We start from the raw sequence: 27123 nt of genomic DNA on the forward strand, positions 1-27123 counted from the left end.
CAGATGCCCTTGAACGCCCCATCCTGCCTGGCTGACTGCAGGACTGAAGCTGAAGTCAACGTTGAGTTGTGCCTTTGGCCAACACAGGAGTCTCTGGAGCTAAAACTGCGCTGCTTTCAAGGAGCCCCGTGTTTTCTAGGCTTGACACTGGGGCAGTGCATTTGCTCTGGGGATAGTTTGCAAAGGGCAGTCTGTAACATGCTCACCCAATATCAAAATGAACCAGCTAAGAGCAAAACTCCTTAAGTTATTAAGCCAAAAAGGGGCTCAAAGAGTGACCTGTCTGGTCACATCTAGTGCTTGAATGGTTTTGAACCCTGTGTGGTTAGTGGGAGCCATACCAATGTTTTCAATTGAAGCAATGGTAAGGGTGTGATTGTTATAACTCGTGGGTGTTACCCATTGTATCACCTCTCACTCCACTCTCACTATGATAGAAAATGATGTTGAAAACAGTAAGTGGGACTGAAATGGAGAGATCTACTCTCTCCCACAGCCCAGGAGAGATTTGCTCTAATCATTGCTCCTGGCGGGTATATGTCTAATCCACTGCAGAGACCATGAGTGATGGAGACTCCAGTCACCCGAGACAATGTCCTCTGGTGCTTTGGTACTCTTTAACCTTATTAGTGTTACCTAACTGCTAACCTAAAACTTCCCTGATATGATTCACGTCCATTACTCCACCATGGGCAAGGGGGATAGACTGCTCTTTTTCTCCTGGTAACTGTGGGGCCTTTTTAGGTATTTGAGGACTTTAGCTTGTGTTCTCATACCCCACCTGCAATGCTGTCTCCTTTTTAGACTAGCAGGCCCTAATTTTGTGAGTATTTCCTAATAAGTCACATTTTCTAGAGTGGTAGTCATGTCAGTACTCTGCTTCAAGGGTGTAGTTTTGCTGCTGAGACCTTCCCAGCTTTACATGAGGCTTCACACACCTGGTAGGTTTTGTGCCTCCTGACACATCCTGGGATAAAGGGTCCTTTTTTCCCCCCAACAGCCAGACTTTATTGACAGAAATGATTCACCACAAACCCTGCACCTCTTCCCAAAGATTTGCCACCTAGCCAACCCTACCTATGTGTGATTTTCCTTCTGTAGTACTGTGCACTTGTCCTTGCTGAACTTTATCCTAATTTTTAGACAATGTTTTGCAGATTTTTGCCAACATTATTTTAGATGCTAATCCTCTTCTCCAGTGTGTCTGCGGTCGCTCCCAGCTTCGTGTAATCTGCAGATTTAATAAGTGTGCTCTCTTTTGTCATCCAGGTCACTAATGAATGTGCTGAGCAGAACTAGACTGTATAGATCCAGCAGAGCTGTGCTCACAGTGTCCTTCTGTTTTCACAGAATATCATTAATAACTACACCCTGGGTATGGCTTTATAGTAGCCTCATTTAATCATGTTTCCCTAGTTTATTTACGAGAAAGTTGTTTGAGATGGTGTCAAAAGCTATAATAAAGCACAGATAAATGACATCTAACAGCTTCTCCATTATGAAAAGAAATTAATTTTATTTGATATGATGTTTTTCTTGTCTCTTCTGTATCTGCTGCCACTTAAATTTTTGTTATCTTCCACATACACGCAAACTGTTTGTTTGTTTCAGACTTTTTCAGGGCTGACTGACATAGCATCCTTTTGCTGCTTCTCTTTCTACCCTTGAAGACGGGCACTGCACTTGCCTTTGTCCTGCCATCTGGCACCTTACCTCTCTGAGTTCTCACAGGTGACCAGGAGGGAGATATCTGAGATGGCTTCAGCTGGTTTTGTAGGGAATTTTAAAGGTGGTTTGTCCCACCCTGCTGGTCTCGAAATGCCTGACTTGTACAGAGGACTGATCTCACCCTGGCAGGGGCACCAAAGAGGATAGTACACCTTTGTAGTGATAATGTGTCATATTATTAACTGTACTAATCCCCTGTGCATAGTAGGCAATTTTAACAAGGACTAAAGCAAAAATCAAACCAATGTTGCCTCTTTCAGTGTCATTTTTCAATAACTTTCCCTCTATTTGAGCAACAATTTTCTAGACTGTCTTCTTGGTATTAATATACATACAAAGGGTAAAATTTTTTTTTTTAATCTTCTGCAAGTTTCATTTCATTTTTATGCCGTGATGTTTCTAATATTTCTGTCTGTATGTTCACACCATTTTTTAACTCCTGCTCAGTAACCTTTTAGTGTTCTTTCTTCTTGTCTTTGAGGTAAATGAAAAGCTCGTGATGCTGCCAGGTCTTCTGATCCTTCTTCTGCATTGAAATGTTATTGTGCTTGTGCCTTTTAAGCACAAAATATTGTTTCTTCAAGAAACTACAGCTCACCTTGATTTATTTTTCCTTTAAAATTCCCTCCATGAATTCTTGCCTAGCAGTATTTTTTTAATGTACTGAAGCCAGGCATTTCTGTTTTGCTGTCCCAAATCCCGTGTGTATGGCAGATTTCATCATTTCACAGACTCTCTTACACAAGTTTGCTTCCACGGTCTTACCCCCAACACATCCCTCTCTGGAGGCACTTCCCCACTGATTATTTGACCTATCAGTTATGCGAGAATATTGCTCCGAAGGCACCAGGACTCTCCATCTCCTGCTGCTTTCCTTTCCTAGCAGGTATCTCATGCTTGTACTCTCCCATTACCATTGAGTCAGTTATTTTCAGACAGCCTGATCCCTTTAATCTTCTTGTTGTGCCATCCCCCATGGTTTGTTTATTTTTTGTTGTGGTTCTGTCCCCCCTCCCTCCTTATTATTAACCAGAGAATTTAGCGGTTCTTCCTCCTTCTGTTTTCTGGACCTCAGAGCAAGTATATGCAGCATCCTTAGTATACCAAGAGATGCTACCTAGATTCTTTGCCGGTTCATATATAAGCTATGCATCTTTATATCAGTATTCCAGATATGCCTTACTACTATAAGTTGCAGTTATGCTGGTTAAATCATCACTTTTGTCTTAAATGAAATATGACATCTTAAATAAGACCTAAGGTCTGTGCTAAAAGCAATATATTCACCAGTGTTGCATTTGATATCTAAGATATTCAGAAGATTTCACCCTATTTCCTTGTCCATCTGTGACTGTATTATCACCCTTTCTTTTTAGACCTGTGCCCAGGCTGCTTCTGTTTTTATACTTTCCTCTGGTTTTATCCGCTATGTCTCTTACCCTGAACCTAACTCAGAGGCCCTCTCACTAAGCAACGGGCCAGTTCTCCTTTCCTGAGCTGATGTCCATCCCAGTTCAGCCATTGGTGTAACATCACCCTATTGGTAAAGATGCTGGGGTCTTCCTAGCAGCATCATTGTGGCTCTGATGTGTTGTCCCTGTCCCTGTCTGAGCGTTCTTGAGGTCACTCCTGTCCATCTAGGTAGTGCCACACAGCCAGGGAGGTGGCAGAACACTTTGGTCCAGCTTCTGGGCAGCAGCATTTTGTAAGAGTCTCCCTTTATACTTGTGCTCTTGGGGTTGTGGGCTCTTGCTACAGGCTCTTCTGCCTAACCCAAGCCTTGCATCCATGTCTGCAGGCTGCAAGCTTGAAGCTGTTGCCTTCTTCTACCTTTCTGCTGCACAGCTCACTGAGCAGCATCCACTGCTGGAAAAGAAATCCTGAAAAGAAACTGGTCAGCCGGACTTGACTCGTGTCAGGGTTTTTCCTTGTTTCACAGGTCCTAATCATCCTAGAAAAAAAACCTTTCTCACCCTCTTTCTTGCTAACCCCCAGCTCTTGCTGCCTCCTGGCTGCCTGCGTGTCCCCCTCTCTGAATTGCAGGAAACTGGGGAATTCACCCGCACGACTCTCGTCCCGGGGAGCTGGGTAGACACCTCCCTTACTTAGATGCTTTACCTGCAGGGTAGGTTTAGCCGGCTATAAGCCGGCCCTGCCGGTCTGAGGAGGGACCCCATTGCCTGTCCTCACCCTTTGTGTTTGCTGCTGCCCACCCCTCCTGCAGCTTGGTGGGCCTCTAAGGCTGAGAAGTGACCGGATTTAGCCTATCCCAGCCCAAAGACACTGGCACGGACGTGGGCAGAAACGCCTTCAGCAGCGGCATCAACCAGTGTCGCGCCGTCCCCCTTCAGTGGTGCGTGGAGTGGATTTGGTCGGAGTGTCTCCTTTCTTTCGGTGACAAGCCTTGAGCTGTGGCTGGAGCAACCCCACGGCTCAATTCCCCCTTTTACCGGGGAGGTCGGGAGCTAATAGTGACCTTTTATTCCCTTGCTGAGAAGAGCAGCTGGTGCCCTCAAGTGGTAAATCGCAGAAGGAGAGCGGCTCCGGCCGTGCAAGCCCGGTGTCGGGCTCCTGTCCCGGGCGGGATGCTGGGATGGGGCTGATGGACTCCGGCAGTGTTTTCGGCACTTCTAACCATGCTGTTTCTCCCTTGCAGGACGAGACGGTGTGGTGACCGTGGTGGGAAGGAGACATCGTTCCCAGTGGAGTGCGGACCCTGACAGCCGGCATACCTTGACAGCCATGGGCTCTACCCACCGCTTCATCCACTGACCTTTCGGTGGGGCTGTCTGCGGCGTGTTCACATCAAACATCCTGCCTTGACTGTGCTTTTGGTCAGCTGGAGCCCCCAAAAAGTCCCCGTGAGATTAAATGGGGCTTGCTTTGGATCTGCATCCCCACTCCAGCATGGCCCCAGGGGCCGCAGGGGACTGCAGCGGGCGGCAGAGCCAAGGTCTGGGGAGCCGACTGGGACCGGGACTGCTGCCGTGAGGGGATGCACAGGGTCAGCGATGCCCATCACTCAGGACAACGCGGGGGTCTTCCTCCCCCTCCTGTGCCAGTGGCTGCAGAACAGCCGTCGGGAGGGGGCCGATGGGGCCGAGCAGCAGCTCTGCCGCTCGGCTGTCCAGAAGCTGAGCGAGTACATTCAGCTCAACTTCTCTGTGGATGAGAGCAAACTACAGCCAGGGAGCTGCGGGACTTCGGATACGGAGATCTGCACCATGTACCTGGCCCAAGAGATGCGAAAAACTGAGGTTCTTGGGTTGAGCTTTGGGAACATCCCTGCTCTGGGGGACTATGGGGAGAAGCGTCGGGGAGGGAAGAAGAGGAAGGGGCATAAGGGGCCAGTGCTCGATGTCGGGTGCATCTGGGTGACAGACTTGAAGAAAAACAGCCCAGCCGGGAAGTGCGGGAGAGTGCGCCTGAAAGACGAGATCCTTTCTCTGAACGGCCAGTTGATGGTCGGTGTGGACGTCACCGGTGCGAGGTAAGGGTGGAAGAGCAGACACCAGCAGCTGCATCTCTTAGCACGTGGTGCAGGTTGCAGTTGGCCCTGATGTATGTCCAAGAGTAGAGGTCTTCACCTCTGCTTTACAGCACCTGGGAGAACTCTAAGTTCCTTCTTAAGCTCTGTATAAAATGAGTAAAAAAGCAAATTGATAATTAGCCGACATTTGCTACTTGCACATTCACTGGAAAATTTTGAAGGGTCACTGTGTCAAAATGCTTACGTTGTAAGCATCGGAGTGTCTCCACTAAGACAGGAGTCTTCCTGGGTTTGGGTAAAACTCTTTTCTTAAGTAAAAATGAACACAGACTCAGCAGCACTGGAGGATTTTTTTACAGGTGCATCTTATTTTTGTTGACTCAATTGAGTTGAGGGAAGCTTTTCTGACAGCTAAATGTTGTCTGAGACTTTTCCAAAGCAAGACATTTTTGTGTTTTCCAGATTGGAACAACTTCATTTTAATAAATTCCCTTTGATTTTATTGCATTTGCTCTCGCTTGCTGTCTCCTGTCCCAACTTGAAACCTTTAAGAGTTCAAATCAGAAATGAAGTTTCTTGCAATGATACAGATTATTCTTGCCTATTTATTTCGGCTGCTGCATGCTGTAAAATCAGTTATTGGCCCAGCTTTGCTCTTTGTGGGCTGGCAGACTTGCTCATTTTTCCCTTTGCAAAGGCAAGGACCTTTCTCTGCTGAAGATGAGGATGCAAATGTTCATTCATACCTGAGGTTACAACGTACCAGAGGGCATGAAATCCTCCCCCTCTTGCCAAAGGGGGTTCATCTTGGGGTTGGACAGTTTTGGAAACAAAATGCTGATGAAGTCGGCCTTCTTTAAAAAGAAACTGTTGATCTGCAGCCTTGGTAGTCCAGCGTGTTTTATGGTTCTTGGGAGGAACGTGCCATTTTAGACCAGCTGCGAAAGTGCTCCAGCAAGTGAGATTTGCGACAGGGGCAAATAGGTTTTAACTTAAATAAGCTGTATACTGGAAAAAAAAAAAAAAAAAAAAAAAAAGAGTTGAATATTTATAGTCTCATCCAGTGAGAGTATAGCATTGATGGGAAGACTCATTGGTTATTTATCTGCTGCTTTAGTTGTTGGGCTTGCAAAGCCACCACAGCCTCGAGGGGGGGTAACACTTGCAAGTTATAATCCTGCAAAGTGCACGGCCTTTGCTCCCAACAGGCAGTGAATGCGGCAGTGGTTTGGGGTGACCATCGCTCCTGATTCTGCCACGTCGCAGAATAAAAGCAGTGACTCTTTGATCTGTGGGTGCTGGGCAGCTGAACCTGGCTGTGGTTTTGCAGGAGTGACAACAACCCTCTATAATTTCAAACCTGTGAATCAATGAGTGTATAACTATTGGTACTGTGGAAGTATCAATCAGTGGCACTCCCAAATTTGACAGATTTTATAGAAAAAAGCAGTTAGTTTGCTGTTTCCCCTTTGCCAGATGTCACTGTTCCTAAAATCCAAGGGAATGGCTTGCAGGGGCCAGTGATAATGTTATCTTATTATTAATGCAAAATGAAAGATAATACCCAATGGAATCCAAAATGTTTGGATATCTGTTCTTTTTGTCCTATCCCTGAAGGCTTATTTTGGGGTTGTTCCTTTTGGAAAGATCTGTTATTAGATCAGCAAGCTGTGGCTGCTGCTAATGAGAATCAAGTGCTCCATTTTCCTTAGCTGAGATTTTTTTTTGGCCATTATAAAGGTAGAGTTTTGGTGGTAGAGGGCCAGTGGTGTTGTTCATAAGATCCTGTTTTAGAATATTCTACATCCCATTTAGGCCAAAATTTAGGACATCTCGTAGTAAAAACCTGATATATTTTCAGCATCTGAAGCATCCTTGCCTAACTTACTGTCAACTGCTATTTGACAAGGGCGATGTTGATGGATGACAGTTTGGGACCTTGGGGACACTTTCAGTTTGGAGTGCTTGGTTCTGCCTCTCAGGGAGCTGGCTGGTAGCTCCAACCCCATGTTACCTCCTTGTTCATCTGATCTGCTTCAGGATGCTTTGGGAGCCCTTCAGTAGGTTTCTCTGTTGGGGTGCTCAGAAGGGAGAGAATTCTGCGTAGGTTTATAATAGGCTGAAAGGCAACCTCAGTTTGCCTTTTGGGAAGCCTGTTTCAAAGAAGTAGCTTTCCTAGAATATTTCCATTATTGCTGCTATGAGCAGAACCCATTCTCCATTGTTCTTCAAGGTGCTGGGGCAGGACAGCACACTGAATAGTAGTCTTGGCTCCATTTCTGTCTACCTAATTATTCTCTGGCCGGGTGAGAAGCTCTTCCAGGTCTATATGAAGGTGATTTGCAGTGTGATGTATTTTGTGTAGCCTGTGCATGGTTGGTGAAATTGAAATTCTTCCTGTAGCTTCTCTAGCACTAGTCTGGATTGGGCAAGAAAGACCACTGATAGCATGTCTTTTCGTCACCTGCCACGTGTACCAGGGCAGTCCCATCTTGCCTGGTGAGCATGTTGCAGTCCACACTAATGTTTTAGGGAATCTCCTAATTTATTTCCATAACAGTGGGGACCCTGGACACTAAGCAGAGGGTCTCAAGACTCTGCCACTTTCCTAGGGGTTGCCACCCCTGCAGCAGGGTTGGCAGAATTGTGCCTATATAACCAGGCTTCTCCAGCTCCATCCCACCACGGACACCCTCCCTGCACCAAGGGGCTAAGGCAACACACTGGACAATGTGAGAGGAGAGGTTGGGGTGCACCATGCCTTCTGCTGGCTGTCCTGTGGATGTGGTCAGTCTCTAGAGGACGCAGGGGCAGATGGCTGGAGCCATGACAGATTGGGCATCCCTGGACAGACTGGCTTAAATTGGGCAGGCCTGGATAGATCACACTCTTTCAGCACCTGCCTGGTGTAGGTCCTGTGCCTACAGGTCCTCAGGTCCTGGAGCAGTGATGGGGTCAGACACCATGCAGAAAAGTAACTTGCTGCCTCTCAGGGGAACCAGCTGTGGGTATCTCTCATCTGTCTCTCCCTGCTAAGGAAGTTGAATCTGGTTTGCCTTCTTCAAAGAAAAGTTATTTATTTAAATTCCACCTGATTGCCCTGTAAACAGCAGAAACAGGTTGATTATTGATGAGCTTGCTCCTTTTTTTTCCTTTCTTTTCATTTAGAGAAACATTGTGCAGTAATATAATCATGAACGCTCTTTGCTTAACAAGGTATTATTACATTAGAGAGGAATGATGTAGGTGGTGGCATTTTTGGTGATGTTAGTGACTGAGGGAAAATTATTGCTCTCTTCAGAGTTAGCAAATTGTGTGTGTCAAACACAATTGCAGGGAAATGAGCTGTATTGGAGTACTGAATAAAGGTTAGTTGAAACTCTGCATGTTTATTTATCTTCTGTCTATACAACTGTATCTCCAAAACACATGGGTTATGTTCCCCCAGACAACAACTTTCTCTGTATTTTGGAACTACTCCTCTCATTTTGGGCTATTACTCATTTACTGGAGGGAGGCTGTTAGTATTCCTGCAGATGACAGATGAATCTTTCATTTCTTGAGCATGACTGAATGGGGCTTCATTGAGCATGTCCTGGGAGGATTGCAAAAGAATTATTTTGTTGTGAATATCATTCAATTTGAAATATTTGATTATGAATTTCATCAAGCATAGCTGCAGTGCTTGGACACAGCTACCATATACGTCTAATCTTTAAAATCAGTGCTGAATAGATTTCCAAATTCAAACTGGTTTTGAAGGAAGCAGAGTAAGATACATTACAAGTGATGACAGTGTGGTATAAACAGGAGATATTATTATGATTTTGTCATTGAGGAAACCCAACCACTGCTTCAAAATACCACGTTCCTCATCTCCAAAAATCACCAAACATTGCTATGTGCGGGAATACAGTCGGAGAACTGGCTGGCTTCTTTTTAACCCACAACCTGGAGTCGCTTCCAAAAAACGAACAGAGAAGCATTTTGACAGCCATACCTTTGCACGGCGTTTTCTTAGTCTCTCCTCTTCAGCCAGTGCCCTGGGGGAGTTGCTAGGACTCCTCCCCAGCACAAGATGTGGCATGCCGAATGTCAGGGAAATCGTTTTGTTTTCAAAGATGCTGGGAAAGACCTTCAGAAATCAGATGTGCAATGGAGAGTGAGCTTTAAGTGCCAATACTGAAGGCAAAGCTTTGACTTTACCTGAAGTTGGGGGTTTCCAGCAGAGCCAAGGTCTTTCCTGAGTGCTTGCTGCCACGGTACATCACATCGACATGCTCCAGGATGGCTGGAAGCATGAAGGTAACGTACTGGTCCTCCTAACAGGTCAATGCTATTAGTAATTGCTTGATACAAGGACATCCTAAACACAACCCTGCTTCTCTGTAAGTGCAAGCAGCTGATTACAGAGCACAATACTGAATGTCTAACCAAATTACAGGTCTCAAAATGTGCAAAGCACTTTGTGCTGCTTGCCTGTGGTAGTCAATAACACAGTGCTGGGCTCAGCTGGATGAAATCTTGAGGTTCTGTGTCAGAACAGTCCTTGCTGGTGCGAAGGGCAATATGCAGTGTCTGTCTGTATTCAGAGACAAATTCTGCTCTGAATAGTGGTCTTCAAGGGGGTACTTTTCTTCTTTGCCCCGTTGTTGGGAGCCCTGTATGCAAGGAGATGCAGAGCAGGACATCTGCTGAGGGGATGGGAATGGAGAACAGGGACCTTTGCTGCACCTGAGTAGAGCTCATAAAAAATATGACAGTGTGGTTTGAAAACTGATGTTTCAGAAGAGCACACCTTTCAAAGCACCTTTTATTAAGCTCCCCCTTCCTCAGGAGTTTGAACCGAATTATTATTTTTTTTTTTTTTTGTCATAAGCTGCTTTGCCCCTGCAACAGAAAGATTTTCTTGTTGGGAAGAAAAATCTTCCCCTGAACGCGGTCACTGCTTACAACCCCCCAGTTTTGCATCTTCTGTGGGGCACTGCTTCCTGCCACACTGTGGTGGGACACTGCCACTGCAGGAGGCTGGTTGTCCTCGCGGGGGCCACTTTGTCCCTGTGCTGGTGGCTGCGGTTGTCTCTGGAGTATCTGTGGGATTCTGTAGCACTGCATTACTCAGCAGCATCTTCAAAAAGGCTTCCAGATGCTCCGACTGGCGTGTGGGGATGGCATGCTGTGGGACCAGGGAGCAAGGGCTGTGCTCCCTCTGCTCATCCGCTGGGGCCCTCGGTTTAAATTTTTGGTAACAAATCCATCCTTTAGTAGGGTCGGGCGTTAGGGTGTGTGAATGCCTGTGTTACGGTGGAAGGGGAGGTTTTCTGGTTCCTGCGCCTGTGAGGGGCTCGTGTTTCTCTGGAAGTTATTGTGGATTTATTTTCTGCTTGACAGAGCAATCTCCTTTATATGTCCTTTTTCTTAGGGAAAAAATCACCCCAAGAAAACTATGGCTGGTCATCACAGAAAACTTTGTCTCAGCGCACCCGCACCTCCCGGGCACGTCAGGTTGCATGGATCGATTGCTCTGTTTTACTGTGTTTCCTCACCTCCTTCCTAAAGCAAAAGTGCTGCCAACACAAAGTGCTGCTCAGTATAAGCAGCTGCTTTGCCTGGTGTTAGCAGGGCCTTCGCTTGGTTATGTTCATAAGAAAATATTTTTGTTTTAATAGGAAAACAAATGGAAATGTATCCTGGCCCTTTGCCCTTGGCCAAGGGGCAAACATTTCTGTGGGAGCTCCTTGTTAAAATATTAACAGCACTGACTACACACAAAAAACCAAGCATAGTGGTCCTGGAGACTGCAGCCTCCAAATACAATCTCAGGGAATAGATTTCTCATAACCGACCTAAAAAATGCCCTCAACCTATTGTGGAGTTGAATTAGTTTCCTTTTTCTTTTTTTATAGCATATTACCAGTCTTCATGCTGCTAAGTGATGGATCAGGGCGCAGAGGCTGAGACCTGGGGCTCGTTACCACAGGCAGGGATGGGAAGCGTACGCTGACGTGCCCCCCGAGCTGCCCGGCGCGTGAGTCCCGAGGATGGAAAATAAGCAGCACGTTAGGGGCTCTCCTCTTGTTGAGCTGCTGTGAGTGGGGAGAGAGTGAATGTGTGCTCAACCTGTGCAAAATGAGAGGAAGCCTATGGATATCTAACATCTCTCAGACACAGCATAAATCTCACTGTGCTCCTAAAGCCTTGTAGGCTGGAGCACAGACCCCCCTCTGAAGCACGGCTGCTGTATTTTATGCTGATAGTGGATATTAATTCCCCCCTTAAAATATAATAGGACTAAGAAACAAGGAAAGAGGTGTTTTTCTTCCCTTTTTTTTTACGTCATCAGAAAAGGTACGAGCAGACTTAGCCACACGTGTTGAGAAATAAATTACTCTGGAGAAACGAGCTTTATCCCAAATCCTCTCTCAAGAGCCGAAGACTTAAACAGAAGGTCACTAATCCCCAGACTCAGCAGAGATCATTTAGCTTGTTTGTCTTTTCTGCTTTATTAATCTGAGCGTGGGGTCACTCATTTTCTCCTCCGCACCCTCTGGTTCCTGCCTTCCCTCTCCACCTCCCCATACCGATCCCAGCCTCTGTGGAGGCAAAGCCCATTCCTGTGTAGTGATGGTCGTTTGCAGCATCCCACCGCTACAACTGCCTCCTCAACGGGCTGTCCAAACCCCTTGTCCTCCTCAACTTTGCATCTTATTGATCTTCTCACTCAGCTCAGTTTTATCTAAAACCCGTAAAAGATGATGGAAAGACTCCTGCTGCTTTGAACGGCTTGTCCTCTATGCGTTTGCATGTTTGTCTCAGAATTTTGGGAGCGGTGTGCTTGTTGCTGCCTTCTACGCACTGCTGCCACTGAACAACAGAGCTTGCCTCTCTCCGTAGAAAGGGTGATCCCCAGAGGGCACACATGTATAATTAGGCAACGTCCCCAAAGTCATCTGCAGCAAACGCTCCCCATCCCCGGCTCTGCACACTTTCTTTTTAGAGGGATTGCATCAGGCTTGAAAAGACTTGGACAGGGATTGGTGGTGTTGCCTTAGGAGGCGTAGAGGCTTCAGAGTTTATAGAGTGGGTTGTCCTGAGCTTTTGATTTTTTTTTTTGTGTGTGTGTGCTTTAGTTTTGTTCCATTGAGCTACGAAAGCTCTGCTTGGAAGGCTGTGCTTTGTTGCCAAATGTATAGCTGTGCGTCTCCATTTAATGTGCTGTTCTGACCGCGCTGTAATTACAAGGGAACAAGCCCACTGTTTGGGAGGGAGCTCTGCCCTCCCCGCTTCACCTACTGTGGGAACAGCCTGGTTTGGTGAGTCAGCCTCGTGCCTCGTCATTTATCCTTGGTGCCAAAGTGCCAGCAAGAGCCCTTCTCCATCCCGAGTGGGATTTTCAGCCTCGCACGCAGCAAGTGTCCCGTGCTCCTAGGTCATCTGGAAGCACAGTCAGGATGCAGCGGAACTTAACTAATTGGCAAACTGCTGGAATGCGCCAAATAAGGTCACTTTTTTCCACCACCCAACCAAGGAGCAGGTGAGGCCTTCAGCCGCAGCGGCAGTTATTTTCACAGCCTCTCCAGCAGTGCATTTGCTAGCACAGAGCAGGGTTTTAGCCATCAATAATTAAAAATAGAGATGTTCAAAAACACGAGGAAGGAACATTTTGTGCCCATTATTCTTGCTCTTTCTATAATGCTTGTGCCCTTACACGCCAATTTGCAATGTGCAGTCATTTGCAGTGTTCCTTTTAATCTGTAAATGTGAATTTCTCTTCATGTTCTGGTAGTCCAAAGTTTTGCACAAAGCAGGCTGTGGTCTTTAGACCACGATTTCCATGAGACAGGAGCACCGTGCTGCTGCAGGAGGAGGAGGAGGTGACTCAAGCCAGGTTACTGGGTTGCAGCGAGATACCTGGCAGGTTGTCCTTTCCCACCCATACTGACTGACGTGCCTAGAGGCCTGGAAAGGCACAGCTTCTCCAGTCTTCACTGAAATGTTTTTTTCTCATAGCATTGGGCTAAGCAACCAGCGTTCCCATTCTTATTAGGGTTTTGGGGCTGCTCTGCAAGGAGATGATGATCATATCTTCTTGCCAGCCTCATGTACCTTTGGGTGCGATGGCTGCTGTCCTGGAAGGTGCACTAGGATGGAGCCGTGACCCTCCAGAGCTAACAGCATTAACAGTGGCAGCAGCTTAAAACCTGCTTATCCCCTGTCAGTGGGAATCAGGGATGGCTTGGAAGGGACAGGAGTGGGGAGGGTTGAAAGATGATGAACAGGAGACGGTTCCACAGGCAGAGACTGTGCTCAACATTGGCCTCAGAGAGACAGCTTGTCAGCATGAACCTGCCATCTATGGACATTAAGTGAGAGGATAAATGTAAGAAACGTAGGTGTGATCAGCAGAGAGGCAGGTATATAACTCCAGAGACAGCTGCTGTGGTGGATGGCTTTTGGGCCGAGCTTTTTTTTCCCGTGGAAAACTCATTGCTTTTCTTATCTGATGTGACATTTGCCTCCAGCTCTGAGCAGTATCACATGCTCCTTGAAACTTATTTTTCTGTCTCCTTTCTATCAGATGTAGGCTAAGACGGGAAGGGCTTATGTATCAATCGCAGGCTCTGCAGCATCACTCACCGTTCTTGCTGCTTTCTCTGGATGAAATGTGTGACACTCAGCAAGATCATCTGGGCCTCCAAAGGGAAACACTTTTAACAAGCCAGTACCGGTAAAAGGATAAGTTGGCAGGCACTGCCAGAAGGTTTGGGGCAGCTCAGGAAGACTTGTACCTACCAAGACAGGATAAGAGTAGGGCAACTGTGATTATTAGCAGCAAACTTCACCCTAGAGCATCCAAGACTCGGGAATCCCAGCCAGGCTGAAGGCTCTGTAACAAGACTGTGAGAAACTAGAGGTAAATGGAAAAGGGATTCAGGCTTTTTCAAAATGCAACAGAATTGTTGAAATGTGACTGAAGGAGATCATGATTTCTGCAGATGCCTAAGACTCTTTTCTATTGTTTAAAAAGGTGGCAAGGTCTGTTTTTTCCCCTTCTCCATAGTAGGTATTATAGATAACTGGATGATCTTCTAAAACCCTGGCAAAACAAAGGGTATATTAATGGAGTACTCATTTTGATTGTGTTTTCCCAGTCCATTACCTGATCACTGGAATGGGTTCAGGCTAGCAGCTATTCAGCAACTATTCAATGAAACAAGTGTCAGTGATGTCTTCCTTCTCATCCTCATACACATTGACCAGCGGCTTTTTGTGTCATGATCACTGAAGAATTACTAAGTGCTTGCCTATTTTTTATAGCCTGGGCTATTTTTCTTCTGGTAGTGAAGAGAAAAACACAGACATATGGTAACTGGTAAACTTTTTGGTACCATCTTTCTGAACATGGAGCCCAGATGAGGAAAATGGGATACAGGCTGGGGAACTGCTTCTTGAAAACTCATGGATGATAAATGAAGCCAAACTGGTGTGTGACATTCTCACTGAAAATGGTTTCTAACAAACACAGTAATTCTTCTGCTGAAAACAACATTTCATATTTTCATCGGTAGAAAAGTTCTACTAAAACACAGATTTTTCTGGGTTTCCTCTAGAGGGCAATGTCTTATAAATATTTTAAGCAATTTTTGGGTTATGTCAACCGGGAATTTAGCCTGCCTTATCTAAGAATTCATAAGACAGCAGTGAAAAGTGTTTCTTTACATGCTTTTTAGGATGTGTATATATGTAATATAATTACTCTAACTGTTTCTTGGGCTTGGTCAGTGCAGCAGCTAATCCCTTTAATGAGCACAGAAATATGTTGTGCATTTGGGGCAGATTTGCCTCTGCTGGAATGCAGAGAGGGAACCGCTCATGAAGACCTGACTCTCTCATATACCTGTGCAGCTCCAAGGACTTTCAGCAGCGACTCCTTATTTAAACTATTGTAAACAAGATTCTAATCCAGTCCTCTGAGAATGAAGTAACCAGTTGCTGTAGTTCATGTTGGTAGCTGGAACTTCAGTGCAGAGGATAAATCTACATACCAAGTTGAAGTGGTCTGTGGGACCCAGGAACCAGAAGGCTTTTGTGATCCTACTTATTTCCCTAAGAATTCAGGTATTCTCAAATTCATTACCTGTATTGCTTGTTTGATGGACGTTAGTAACAGCGCAGTTTTCAAATGAATTGTCCACATAGACAGCTGCTAAAATTAGTATGAATCAAAGGTGGCTGCTCTCGACGTTAATAATTGAACTTAAGGGTTATTGTCTCCTATTTTTAGTCACTGTAGTGTAAAAAACAGCAAATATGGATACAGACTATTTTTTTTCCTTAAAGCTCAGATGCATAATTTGAAACATACTTATATGAGCACAAACTTCCTTTTTGTTGCCTCTGTCATTATCTTCCTCCCTTCCCCCAAACCAACACTACCCAAAGGGAAATTTGCTCTTGACTTCCCAACATGAAAATGGCTTTAGAGGAATCCTTTTAGAATTAGTCTCCTTTCCCCTCCTGATGGTGACTAGTCCTCTGGAGCATCACCATAATGGCCTTATTGGATTAACTTGCAAATCCCATATGTTTACTGAATTTGTGGGTTAACATTCTTTGTAAAATATCTCTTCCAAAAAAGTAATGGGCAATCTGTAGTTGCCAAGTTCTCTAAATGACTAAACCTGTTTGTTTGTTTTTCCCCAAACAGGAAAAGCAATTAATTCAAGAAAAACCCTTATTCCCAAAAGCGCTCTATTTGAAAACAAGGGCCTGTGAATAAAAAGAGCAATAGTTGCATTGGCTTCAAAGTCAGCAGGCATTAGGTAGCAAAGCAGGATTTGCCCTCTACTTTTGAGTAAGAGGAGCTCTAAGAAAAATCTGAGGACACAGCTCTTCCATAGCGTTTACAAGTTAAATAGGGGATAACTGCTTTTTAATTACTGCTGCTGGCCAGGCAGGACTTTCTCTTAAACAAGGTCTTAAAAGAAATATCACAAGGAGTTTGTAAATTTTAAGTTGCTGGAAAAATTTGTTAGAGACACTGGTGGCAACTAAGTATTCTTAGTTTCATTTCTCAGGCTCATGGACCTGGTGAATAGCTTTGGGTATGAACCGTGTATTCATCATCACCTTGTTTCAGGGCTCATGTTGGGATCTCGCTGGCTCTAAGGTATCTGACAACTTAATGCTCGATCACGGGGCATTATTCTTTGCCTTTGGCTGGAAGGAGCTATATTTGGGGCTGTAGGTGTGCGGGGCAGTTGATTCACCCTGAGCTGGGATCTCCGTACATGGGTAGCCCTGGGAATGTCACACGTGTGTGGCTGCGGGTACTGAAGGAACCACCAAGGCTTCATGACTTCGTCTCCTCCTGCTCACTCTCTCTGCCCTCCTTGCTGGCGAGTGGTCTGAAGAGCAGCTTTCTTGCACAGAAAAACCGAGCTATGCCTGAGGTCTCTGACAGTACCATAACACTGTGGCCCTTGGTGGAATTGCTTCCCATTTGCCTCCATGGAAATGGGGAAACTCTGCCTTCCAGTTTTCCTCCCTCCACTCTGTATCTGACGCGGCAATACACAAAATTGTCTCCTCTCTGATCTGTTTTTCGATCATTGCCTGAATGCAGAAAGTAAGCGGTATGTACAGCAGAGCAGAAAATTATTTAGTAAACTAGCCAATTTCATCAGGATGAACTATGTGGTTAAAATAAATCGGATTTCAATAATTCACCAGTTATGCTGTGGAGAAAGAAATAATAATAGTTAGAAAAAGTGTACAGATGCCAAATGGATCAGAAGTTAATGGCTGGTGTGTGGAATTCAAAGTCAACAAGGGTTTACTGCAGTTCTCTGCCTTTAAATGGACTCTGTTTTAAATAGTGTATGAGAAAGGCAGAATCCCAGTGCTTTATTAGAATTATTTTGTGACTCAAATGCTTCCTCTGATGACCCAAGAATCAAATTATAAACTGTGGAAATGAGTTTAAGGGGCATCATCATTAAAAAAAATAATCATGCAAGTTAGTAGAGAAGTAAACATCTGTCTTGGGAGAGGTGGATTTCAAAAGAGCTTGAAAACAAAAGAGGTAAAAGACAAGAGGGCAGAAAAAATTTAGGATGGAAGAAGGACTTAGAAATTCATTAATTCTGGCTGGCTGAATAATAATCAAAGGTGTTTTGTCTAATATGTAATTAAATTAGACATCATTATCTGTTAAAACAGTTCAGCCAGCTCTGATAACCAAGGAAACTAATCCTGAGTCCAGGTATCAACTCCCATGCTCCCTGAGGTTTTCCCAGCCTCGAGGATATTCTCTCATTTAATGATAGTATCAATAATAGCGTTAAAGAGTATGAGGAGGCATATTCTCCCTTTTAATATAATCTTCAACATGCAGAGCGACACACTTGGGACCCACTGGCTGTGTACTGCATCAGAGGAGTCATGCATGACTTGGCAAAGCCAAGCCAAGATCTCTTTTAGATTAAAAAATGTCATGTTTTTAATATTTGTATTTATATATGGAGTCATAAGCTGGTGGAAGAATCCAGCATGAACCCAATGTAAAGAACTAGTTTAAATTCCGTATGAAGTTTTGCCTTCTTCACATATTAGTGGCATTTGCTACTTGCCCGTAGCTCGTGTTGCTTTCTGCAGCGAGTCCATGCTGGTTGCCTGCTCCACTTTCCGCTTCCCTTCTGCATGCTTCTATTTTAAATCATTTACTTGTAAGTTATGTTTGCATAAACTGTGTATGACTTAGAGCTATGTATCTAACTCCTGCCACGGTCTTACAGCCTAATGGATAGCACGTGTGGACTTAAAAAGTGTTGGGTCCTGGTCAAGCCTTTTCCCCCCACTGCGAACAGGTCACGGCACCAGTGACAGGGAGGTGATGACAGCAGCTCGCTTTCTGCAGGTGCTTGAGCTCTCCGGGGGAAAAGCACTTTATTAAATGCGGGGTTTTACTGCAAAGCATCTCTTTCCAGGTACCTGCCTGTCTGTTGGAGGGTTATAAAGTCAGAGCAGCTTCATAAGGGCTAAAATTCTTTGAAATACCGGTTTCTGCAGAAGTACATTTGAGCAATACAAATAAGCCCTAACTTATGAGATACCTGCCTGGTTATGAATTTAGCCACTATTCAGTCTTCCCAAGTGTCTCCAAGAGGCGTCAGTGCAAACAAGTGAGACTTATTTACCTGTAGGGTTTTACTAGAATAATGACAGAATGGAAAAAATGAATTCTGTTTTTCCGAGGCCTTGAAGCCAAAACACTGTCCTTTTCTGCGCCTATTGCAGACTTTGAGAAAAAAAACCCAAAGCAACCAACCTTGTTTTTGTCGTGGGGTTCCAGCCAACATGCAGCTGAAGTTTGATTTCCAGATACAGTGTGTTTGAGGTTTGTTGTGAAGAGAGAAGGTCCAAAGCCAAGCCTGCTGGAGCTGCCAGTATTCTAGTTGGAACGATCGCTCCAGTTTATAAAACTTTGCATATTTTGCCCTCAACGGGTTACCTTTTTAGCGTTGACAGTGCAGAAGTCCAGCAGGGCAGCTCTGGATGTGGGGTGTGTTTACTGGGGAAAAAGGAGCCACTTCGGGGCTTTTTTGGGGAAAATGTGATGAAATGCTTTCGTGTTCACTGCAGCTCCTTTTTGGTGAGAACTTCCTTGCAAGTATAAACGGGCTCCTTGGGAAGCAACTGAGCTGAGGAGGAACCAGTATCAGTGTCAAGATAAGCGTGCAAGAGAAAGAAAAATAGGATTAGTTATAACCGTATAATTCGTCTCACGGCTGCGCAGCCACTTAGTGGGAACAGTCTGGTAAGGCATCCCCCTGCCCCAAGCCCTGACCATAATCCTCTCTCGTGGTCACCTCACACCCGTCCCCCTTGTTTTATGGTCCCCCATTTGACAGTCAAGGAGCCCATGGGGGATGTGCAGAGACAGTGTGGGAGTTTCAGGTGTGGACACAGGGAGGACGTTTGTGCTGCTGTTCATGTTGGCCAGGGAATTCTGTTTCTGGGGGTCCCCAGACTCCTCTCTTGAAGACTAACTTTGTGCAGGAAAAGGGACAAAAAAAAAGCGAACGTGAGGTGAGGCTGAGGGTTTCCATCTTGGTCATGTTTTGCCACCTGCTCTTTTGGCAACATTCATCAAAGTAGCCTGGAAATTGTGTCCTGAAGAAATGGCTTGATGGAATATTTAAATTTTAAACTTACCGTCGCTCTTATTTTTCCCTGGGTCAGCTGCATATTGGAACTTTTAACCTTTAGATTGTGCCAATTGATCAAAATGTTCCTGTGTAGTTACTGAGGCCTCTTTTTTTTTTTTCTTTTTCTTTCAATTGATGGCAAAATCTGCTCCTGACTTGGGAAGAAGGTATGGGACCTTACTTACCAAATGAAAGCCTGAAACCACAGAAGAGCATTTGTTGTTCATAATACCCCTTCTCTTTAGGTACAATCAAAAGACATATTATTTTTCCCTTCTTATAAAATGGGGTTTTTTTTGTGAGACATTTTACATAAATGTTGTAGGGGAAGGGGATGAATCCCAAATATTAGGGGATACAGGAGGGGTTCCTGATTTCCATATGTGTAAGCATTACGCCAGGGTACCTTGATTAACTAAAGAGGTGATTCTTGGTTTATGACCATGTAAAAGGAGAATTGGATCTGCAGGATGTGTTTTCAGATGTGGTAGGCTGCCACAGATTGGTCCGTAAGAAAACATCACAGCTCTGAAAAATTAACATGAAGCTAAGGACCAGTCGTAAATCTCTGATCCAACAAGATACAGGGATTTCCTAGTGAAAAAGCCAAAACGGATCAGGAATCCAAGAAAGATCCTGCCCACGGAGCCTATAAGCACGATGCCTGATATCCACAATCAGTACCAGATGCTACTGATGTCTGGTGTGGAGCCTGTAACAAAGACACTCTGGACCCATCCAGCCCAAGCAAGAAGCCTTGCAGATTAAATTTGTATTAGTTGGAGCCGGTAGATTGCTTTAGCAAGCAAAATTGAGCCTGGGTGTTAGGACGATTTGGATCAAGAAATCCAAATTAGGTTTCCTCCTTAAAGAGCAATGAGCACATTTTGGCACTGGTTTTCGTAACGGTTTTAGAAAGAAAATATTTGGAAACAGATGCAGTATGTTTCTGTGTATTAAATCCAGTCTGTGAAATAAAACTACTCTCTCTGACTGCACAGAATGGTCAGAAGACTCCTGGAACAAAATCCTCCCTAAATCTCATGTATGTTTTAAGGAAGACTCTTGAAACATTAATAAGCGGCGAGCGGATGGCACGTTCCGACACGCACTGGGAAGTGCACACAGATAAAATACAGGATGGTTGGTGATGTCTAAAAAGCAAACAAGATCTGGGCTTCCACTTTGAATATCCTAAGGTACGGAGCACAGCGTATTGCATTAATGGAGGCTATTCTAGCATAAAATGAAAGCCACATTTGGAACAATCTCTGCAGCCCTGGTTTAGGACACTGGGGAGAGTAATATAAAATAACTCCAGGGTGGAGCACAGGTTGCTGGAGGGGGCAGCCTCTGCTGTAACCTACATTGTTTTTGTAGTTAAAAGAGAAGGCAAAAATGTTGCTTTGATAGGAAATCCTAGTGAGCAGGCACATATGGGCAGTGTATTTGCCAGGGGGGAGTTAACCCCTGAACAGAGAGCTTGTGTAGCTCCACGTAGTCCCACTGGCTGGGGTGCTGGCAGCGCAAGTAGTGCCTCGGCGTCCCACTGGGTGTTTGCAGAGGGGTAAAACACTCGGTTCCCTTGGCTGGTCTTAAAATGCACCGTGCCAGAGCTTGCGTTACTCCCCGTGGAGGTGTGTTTAAGTGTTGGTGTGCTCCTGGCAGCCCTCACCGGCAGAGGGGCTGGCCTTGCTTCCCTGTCCCAGCATCATCGTGCAGTTGAGGTTGTGGCTGTGGCTGGGAACCGGCACCAGCCTTCCTCTGCTCTGGCCCTTCCCTCTCTCATCTTTACCTTATCTCCCTCGTGCTTTCTCTGGGATGTGTGGTCTTGTCCCATTCTGTGTCACGGCTACGTCCCTTCCAACAGTGCAAGCAGGGGAAGGCAGGGGAGAGCACCTAGAGGCACCATCCTGGAGCAGATGGCCGGCAACATCCTGATGAAGTAGTTGATGTCTTGGCCTAATTAATATTCTCCGGTAGGTTTGGAAATCCCAGTACGAGGCATGGACAGCAGCGGGTGTGCATAGCCCTCCCAACCCGCAGCGGCACCTTGCTACCTCTATCTAGCGGCTGGCAGGTCTTAAGAACATTTTTCCCCTGTCTGTTGACCCTTTAGGTTTATAATGAGCTGTACATCGTGTACCGCGCGTACAGGGTCTTGTTGCTGGAAGATTCAGATTGCTGTTCCTGTGCAAAGAAAACAAACCCCGTCGATAGCTGCGTTCCCCTAGGCTGCTGAGCACCCCGTGCAACATTTTACACTCAGCAGAGCTTAGCAGGGTTAAAAATAGTTCTTGTTGTCAAAATATTTCGTGGTAGTAAAAATGTCCTTAGGATACTTTGTGAAACGGTAACCTTTGGACCAAACAGGATAAGGAAAAATCAGAACATAGTCTTCAACACTGAAAAAAAAAAAAAAGTTTGTCTTAATTGTGCAATATGGGAGGAAGGTTAAGAGCAGAGAAAACTGGCATCACCTTGGGGAGGGAAAGAATGGAATTTAAACAGAGATCTAAGGGTGAGTACATAATGTAAGATATTATATCTTTGTGAAGTATTTTTCCCTCGGTGCCTGAAAGATTATCTGGGAGAAAATGTCTGGCTCTGTGTAGTGGATAGAGGTCTTGCTGGGAGTCTTTGAACTCAAGGCAGGGTAAAACCTGGCCTTTCACTTTTTTTCTGTTTTTAAAGGGTAATGTAAAGTCTAAATTTGGCCCCCAAGTTATAATTTCTGTAACCAAGATAAGTGTTTCCACCCTGGGGGAAAAAAAAAATAAAATCTTCGTGATAACAGATTGTTTTGAGCAAATGCATGTTCCTGTGTAGAGTCTTAAACCTGGGCCATACACTGTAAAGAAATGAATATGCTACATGAACAGAAATTAAAATGAAACAGAGGACATTACTGGGAGAAAGGCAAACAGTAAATAAGGATTGAGATGTGAAAGACAGCTTGATGATTTTTTCATTTTAATAACTGTCGCTGGTGTTAAATGTAGCAGATAAGGCAAATTACTTTAAGACCGTGTGTTTTCTAGGCTATTAGTCTCAGTTTTATTTCAGCAGTACTAGTACATTTCCTTATATCTGTTTTCTTCTCTCCAATCTTGAGTTACTGCTTTGTATTTTTACTTTAAATACAGTATATTTAATACCATGTAAATCTCCACTGTTGGGCACTAATTGATATTGTATTATTCTGGTAATACCTGAATTAGAGAACTGCTGGGTGAGAAGGCTTTATCCCCTATAGATTTGTAGTAACCTTTACATAAATTCTATGACCACATAAAGAAATTAAATAAAAAGTGAGGTCAAAACTATAAAATGTAGATACACTGCATCACAGTTTGGAGTTTTGTAGAATATTCTCTGAAAGTGGGATTTTTTAAATGTAGATAATTGATTTTTAAAATGATCAGCTTATAGATAAACTGTAAATGCATAAAATCATCTCTAATATGGCTGCTTACTAAACATTATGACTGTTTCACAGCTTTCTGCCCATAGAGCCGAGCTTCTGGCTGATGGGGTATATATGGAAGACGTATGCCAGAAAAGGGCTTGTGGGGAGCAGTGGGAGAGGGTTATCAATACAGTCTGTGTTACCTCCCCCCCTCGCCCCAGCAAAGAAACCCCAAGCAAACAAACAAACAAAAATCCGAACCAGTCCACTGGAGAGATTTTCTTAAAATTTCTGTTTTGAAGACTAGTGAGCTTTCATATTTTAAATATCACTTAGCCTTAACATAGGAAGTTACAATGTAAGGTCTCTGGGACAAAGACCCCATGTCCATATTTTCATTAAAAATTACTGATAGTATTTTGAGTGCTATAAAAATAATAATTGTGGATAAATTAATAGATTAATATGATTGAAAGGTTCCATCTCCCAACAGCTCTCAGTACTGCTTATGATTAGCTTTTCATATTTTGCCTAAGAAAACTTGCCTTCTATAACAGGAGAAAACATCTATAGCCCATGTCAGTAAGGAGCACAGCTGAAGAGCTTGCAGACACACAGGGACAGGACATCAGAACCCTTCCCCCCCAAAAAAATCACTGAAAACCATCTCATTTCCTACTATTTCTACAGTGGGAAGAATAAGTGAGTGTTTACAAATATTTCTAGTGTAGCTCTTGCAAGGGCCTGTCTGCCTGCAATTTGCATATAAAACCCCACTAAAGATTAAGGGCCGGGGTGTTTTCAGCCAGACCTGGAGCTGTTTGGAATTTTTTTGGTCATTGGCATTTTTCTGTACTCCCCATGAACTCGCGGCGGGTTTGCAGCCAGCAGGAAGGGATAAGGGTGAAACTCCTAGCTGAGCCCTGGGTGGCTCTGGGGGGACGCGGGCTGTGGGCTGTGGTATTCAGCTCTGCAGGGCTGTTTATAGTAGTTGTGTGTTGGAGCTATTAAAGTTGCGTTTAAAAAAAAAAATTACTTTTATTATGCTTGTGTGGAGCAGAAATGGTAAGGGAAAGATTTTCTCTGTGGCATCCATCTCATAGTGTAATAGCATGTGGTGCAGAAATGGGGCTTTCTGGAGGTGGTGTTTGTGGAGACTTAGGGAACTTGATGGTCTGAATGCACTGGATTGACCGAGCAAACTGGGGAGATCCACGCGGAGGTCAGGGAAGGGATTTTTGTATTTACACTGGCATGGCTGGGAGCAGAATCTGCCTTTGCAGCCCTTGGCGCTGCCTTGGCGCGCTGGACTCCTATGCACTGTTAACCTTCTTTTGTGTCATTTTTGTGGTTTCTGGCAGAGTTCTGAAGTTTGCTGTTTTCTTTTAGGAAAAAATGGAACATCGTATTGTTATTTTGGGTTACATGCGGCCCTGGATGTAGATGCTTATTGTGTTTTCAGAGGAATTTCACTTAAATCTGCATATTCATTTTTTCTGCCCATCAGATCCACAGAAGCCTTGGACCCTGGGAACATGTGCCATGTAATTGACTTTATCTGTGTGTGTTGTCTGTCAGGGGTGTCGGACATCTGGTGCCCAGGACACAGCAGTGTTGGGAGAATGTAAACGTCTGTCTGTTGTAAAGAACAAATGTTTCTAGTGCTTCCAGCTTCTGAAGGTAACATGTGAGATAAGGCTTAAATGTAGTGCAGTTTTAGGAACTCGGGAACAGACCTGGCACTTATGAACTCTCCTCAGTTGCTTCCTCGAAGTGTTAACTCCTAATACTAACACATTAGTGGAGCTGATATCAGTGACATTTAGTTTGTACGAGCGTGGCTCTGAGGTGATTTGTGTTCGTTTCTGTTTTTCCACACGTAAATCAAGAACTTCCATGTGCAAAGAAGATGACAAGTAAAGAACCAAAAATAACGGTAGTCCCAAAAATGCCATGTAGCATTTTCCTTGTGCAGTGGCATGGGATGCAACTGCAACTTTACCAGCTAAGTACCAAACTGTTTTTTCTGCAGCTGCCTTTTGACTGCAGCCTGGAATAGTTTCACTAGTCCACAGTTTCTGCATCCTTAATTTTCTCCATCCTTAATTTTGTAGTCCTGAAATCCAAGCTAGAAAGGAATTTGCCCTGTTCTGTGGGGCATTAGAAGATGGTCTGGTCTAAGTAGTTCGTATTGTTTGTGTATGTACGTGGTGTTTTCTTTTGGATAGACTTGCTCTACGTGTTTATAAATCAATGCTTTTTCTGTAAAAAAAGTATGACTCAAATCCTGTCTTTAGGCTTATATGACCACAGATTTCTTCGAAATGCACAGCTGCATGTGTGCGTGTAAAATATCTAAATGCCATCAATACCCTCCAAAAACAGAGCTGAGAATATGTAAGGCCAAATCCCCCAACATTTCAGTGGGTGTTGGCTCCTAAAAAGACCTGGAAGAGCCCTGTGTGTCCATCACCGAGCTAGGAAGTGCCCAGCAGTTTGGCACGTTCCTGATGCCCAAGAGCCTGTTTCTGTGCTCTCGCCCAGCTTGTCTGTCTCCTTGTCCCACGGAGACCCCCACGCCGTTTCCCTCCCTGCCTGTGGCTTCTCAGGCCAGCTGGGAGGAGAAACCACCTCCTCACACCCTCCGGCTGCTTCTGCCTTGATTTTACCAGGCAGGACTTCGCATTTTACTTTGCATTTGAATAGGAAGTTAGGTCACGTTTTGTGGCCCATAGGATAAACATTTCATGGAGCTTTCTTGACTTCCAGTATCACAGGAGACTGTGCAGGATAATCCCCCGTGGTCCCTTTTCTGTTTATGACTGTAGCCTAAGTAGTTAGGGAGACAAAAGGAGGCCTCTCGGAGTGTGATTCCTGCTCCAGAATGCTTTTATATTCTTATAATCAGGCTGTGGACACAACACACACAGTTTTTAAGGCAGGGACTCAGGACAACCTCTCCTCCCACCTGAATATCCTGAATTTTGGATTCTCTGTTGCACAGAGGAATATAGTTAAAACAAGAGGTGACGGAGAGGGCTTAGGCAGGAGCTGTCTGGAGGCTACTTATTTTCCTGGGAAAATAATGCTAGGGAAATAATGCTGGTGCGCGTTTCTCTCCTCTTGCGCAGAGGCTGCAGAACTTGCTGACCGTATCCCGGATGAATTCCCCAGCCCCTGTGCTGTCAGAGGATGGGCGCAGCTATCACACCCTCCTCTCGCTGTGCTCAAAATCCCATCTCCGCTTTTTAAATGAAGGGGCTTAGGAGTTTTTTTTCCTCGGGAGATGTCAGGCCATGAATCACGGTTGGAAGGGAGGCATTTCCTGGTTAGCAGCATTGAGCCCCAGAAAGAGACACATCCCAAGGATTGAAAGCTTCCCTTCGGATTAGCTCTAGGTATGTTAACTATTGGTGTGTTCAATTTTGGCACCTAATTAAGTACCTGTGCTGCCTGGCAGCTGAGGCACTGACACCAGGCTACACGTTTTGCTCCAAGGAACAAAGCTCAGAGTCTTCTGTCTCTCTCTGAACTCATGTCTCCCTCTAAACTCCTGGAAGGCTGAAAATCACGCTGAAAATCCTGAAAAACAGGAGGGACGGTTCTTTCTGTGTAGGATAGTACTATATGAGTACTGTGTGTGAGAGCCAGGACTCCCAGGAGCAAAGCTAAGCTGTTAAAAGACAGCTTGAATGCAGCATGGGAGTCAGTGGAAGAATTTCATCGTTGTCTATCTTGATTACAGCCTGATCTGCTCACTCCTTGGGCAAAAGCTGAAAATCCTGAAAAACAGGAGGGACGGTTCTTTCTGTGTAGGATAGTACTATATGAGTACTGTGTGTGAGAGCCAGGACTCCCAGGAGCAAAGCTAAGCTGTTAAAAGACAGCTTGAATGCAGCATGGGAGTCAGTGGAAGAATTTCATCGTTGTCTATCTTGATTACAGCCTGATCTGCTCACTCCTTGGGCAAAAATAATAATTCTTGGAACTGGCTGCAGCACACCTGAAAAATGGCCGTGAGATGTTAAATGACAGCCTGTGATAAAGACACTTGGCTTTGGCACATCAGGCCGCGCTCCAGGGAAAGATAACAACCCCTGGTTGCTGTGCGGAGGCAGCAGAAGGGGATTTTAATTTGGATGCTCCGAGTGGAAACATTTTCAAAGTGGGGGGGGGCAGATGGGGAAGTATGCGGGGTGGCATCTGACAGCGCGGAGCGAGTGCGCAGAAGGGGAAAACACCGTATAAGGTCCCCCGGGCAGAGCTGGACTGCCCTGCTCATCCCC

General features: G+C 44.9%; 1 protein-coding gene across 1 annotated transcript in view; it reads left to right on the top strand.

Annotated features, from left to right (window-relative positions):
- Positions 1-4739: 4739 nt before the first annotated feature.
- Positions 4740-27123, top strand: part of PDZD2 (PDZ domain containing 2) — a 142007-nt gene continuing 119623 nt past the window's right edge. The window contains exon 1 of the mRNA XM_009894231.1: positions 4740-5218. Coding sequence (XP_009892533.1) covers positions 4740-5218 — 479 coding nt within the window. The remainder of the gene's footprint in view (positions 5219-27123) is intronic.

Source organism: Charadrius vociferus, unplaced genomic scaffold, assembly GCF_000708025.1.
Source record: "Charadrius vociferus isolate BGI_N301 unplaced genomic scaffold, ASM70802v2 scaffold70, whole genome shotgun sequence".
Lineage (NCBI taxonomy): Eukaryota > Metazoa > Chordata > Aves > Charadriiformes > Charadriidae > Charadrius > Charadrius vociferus.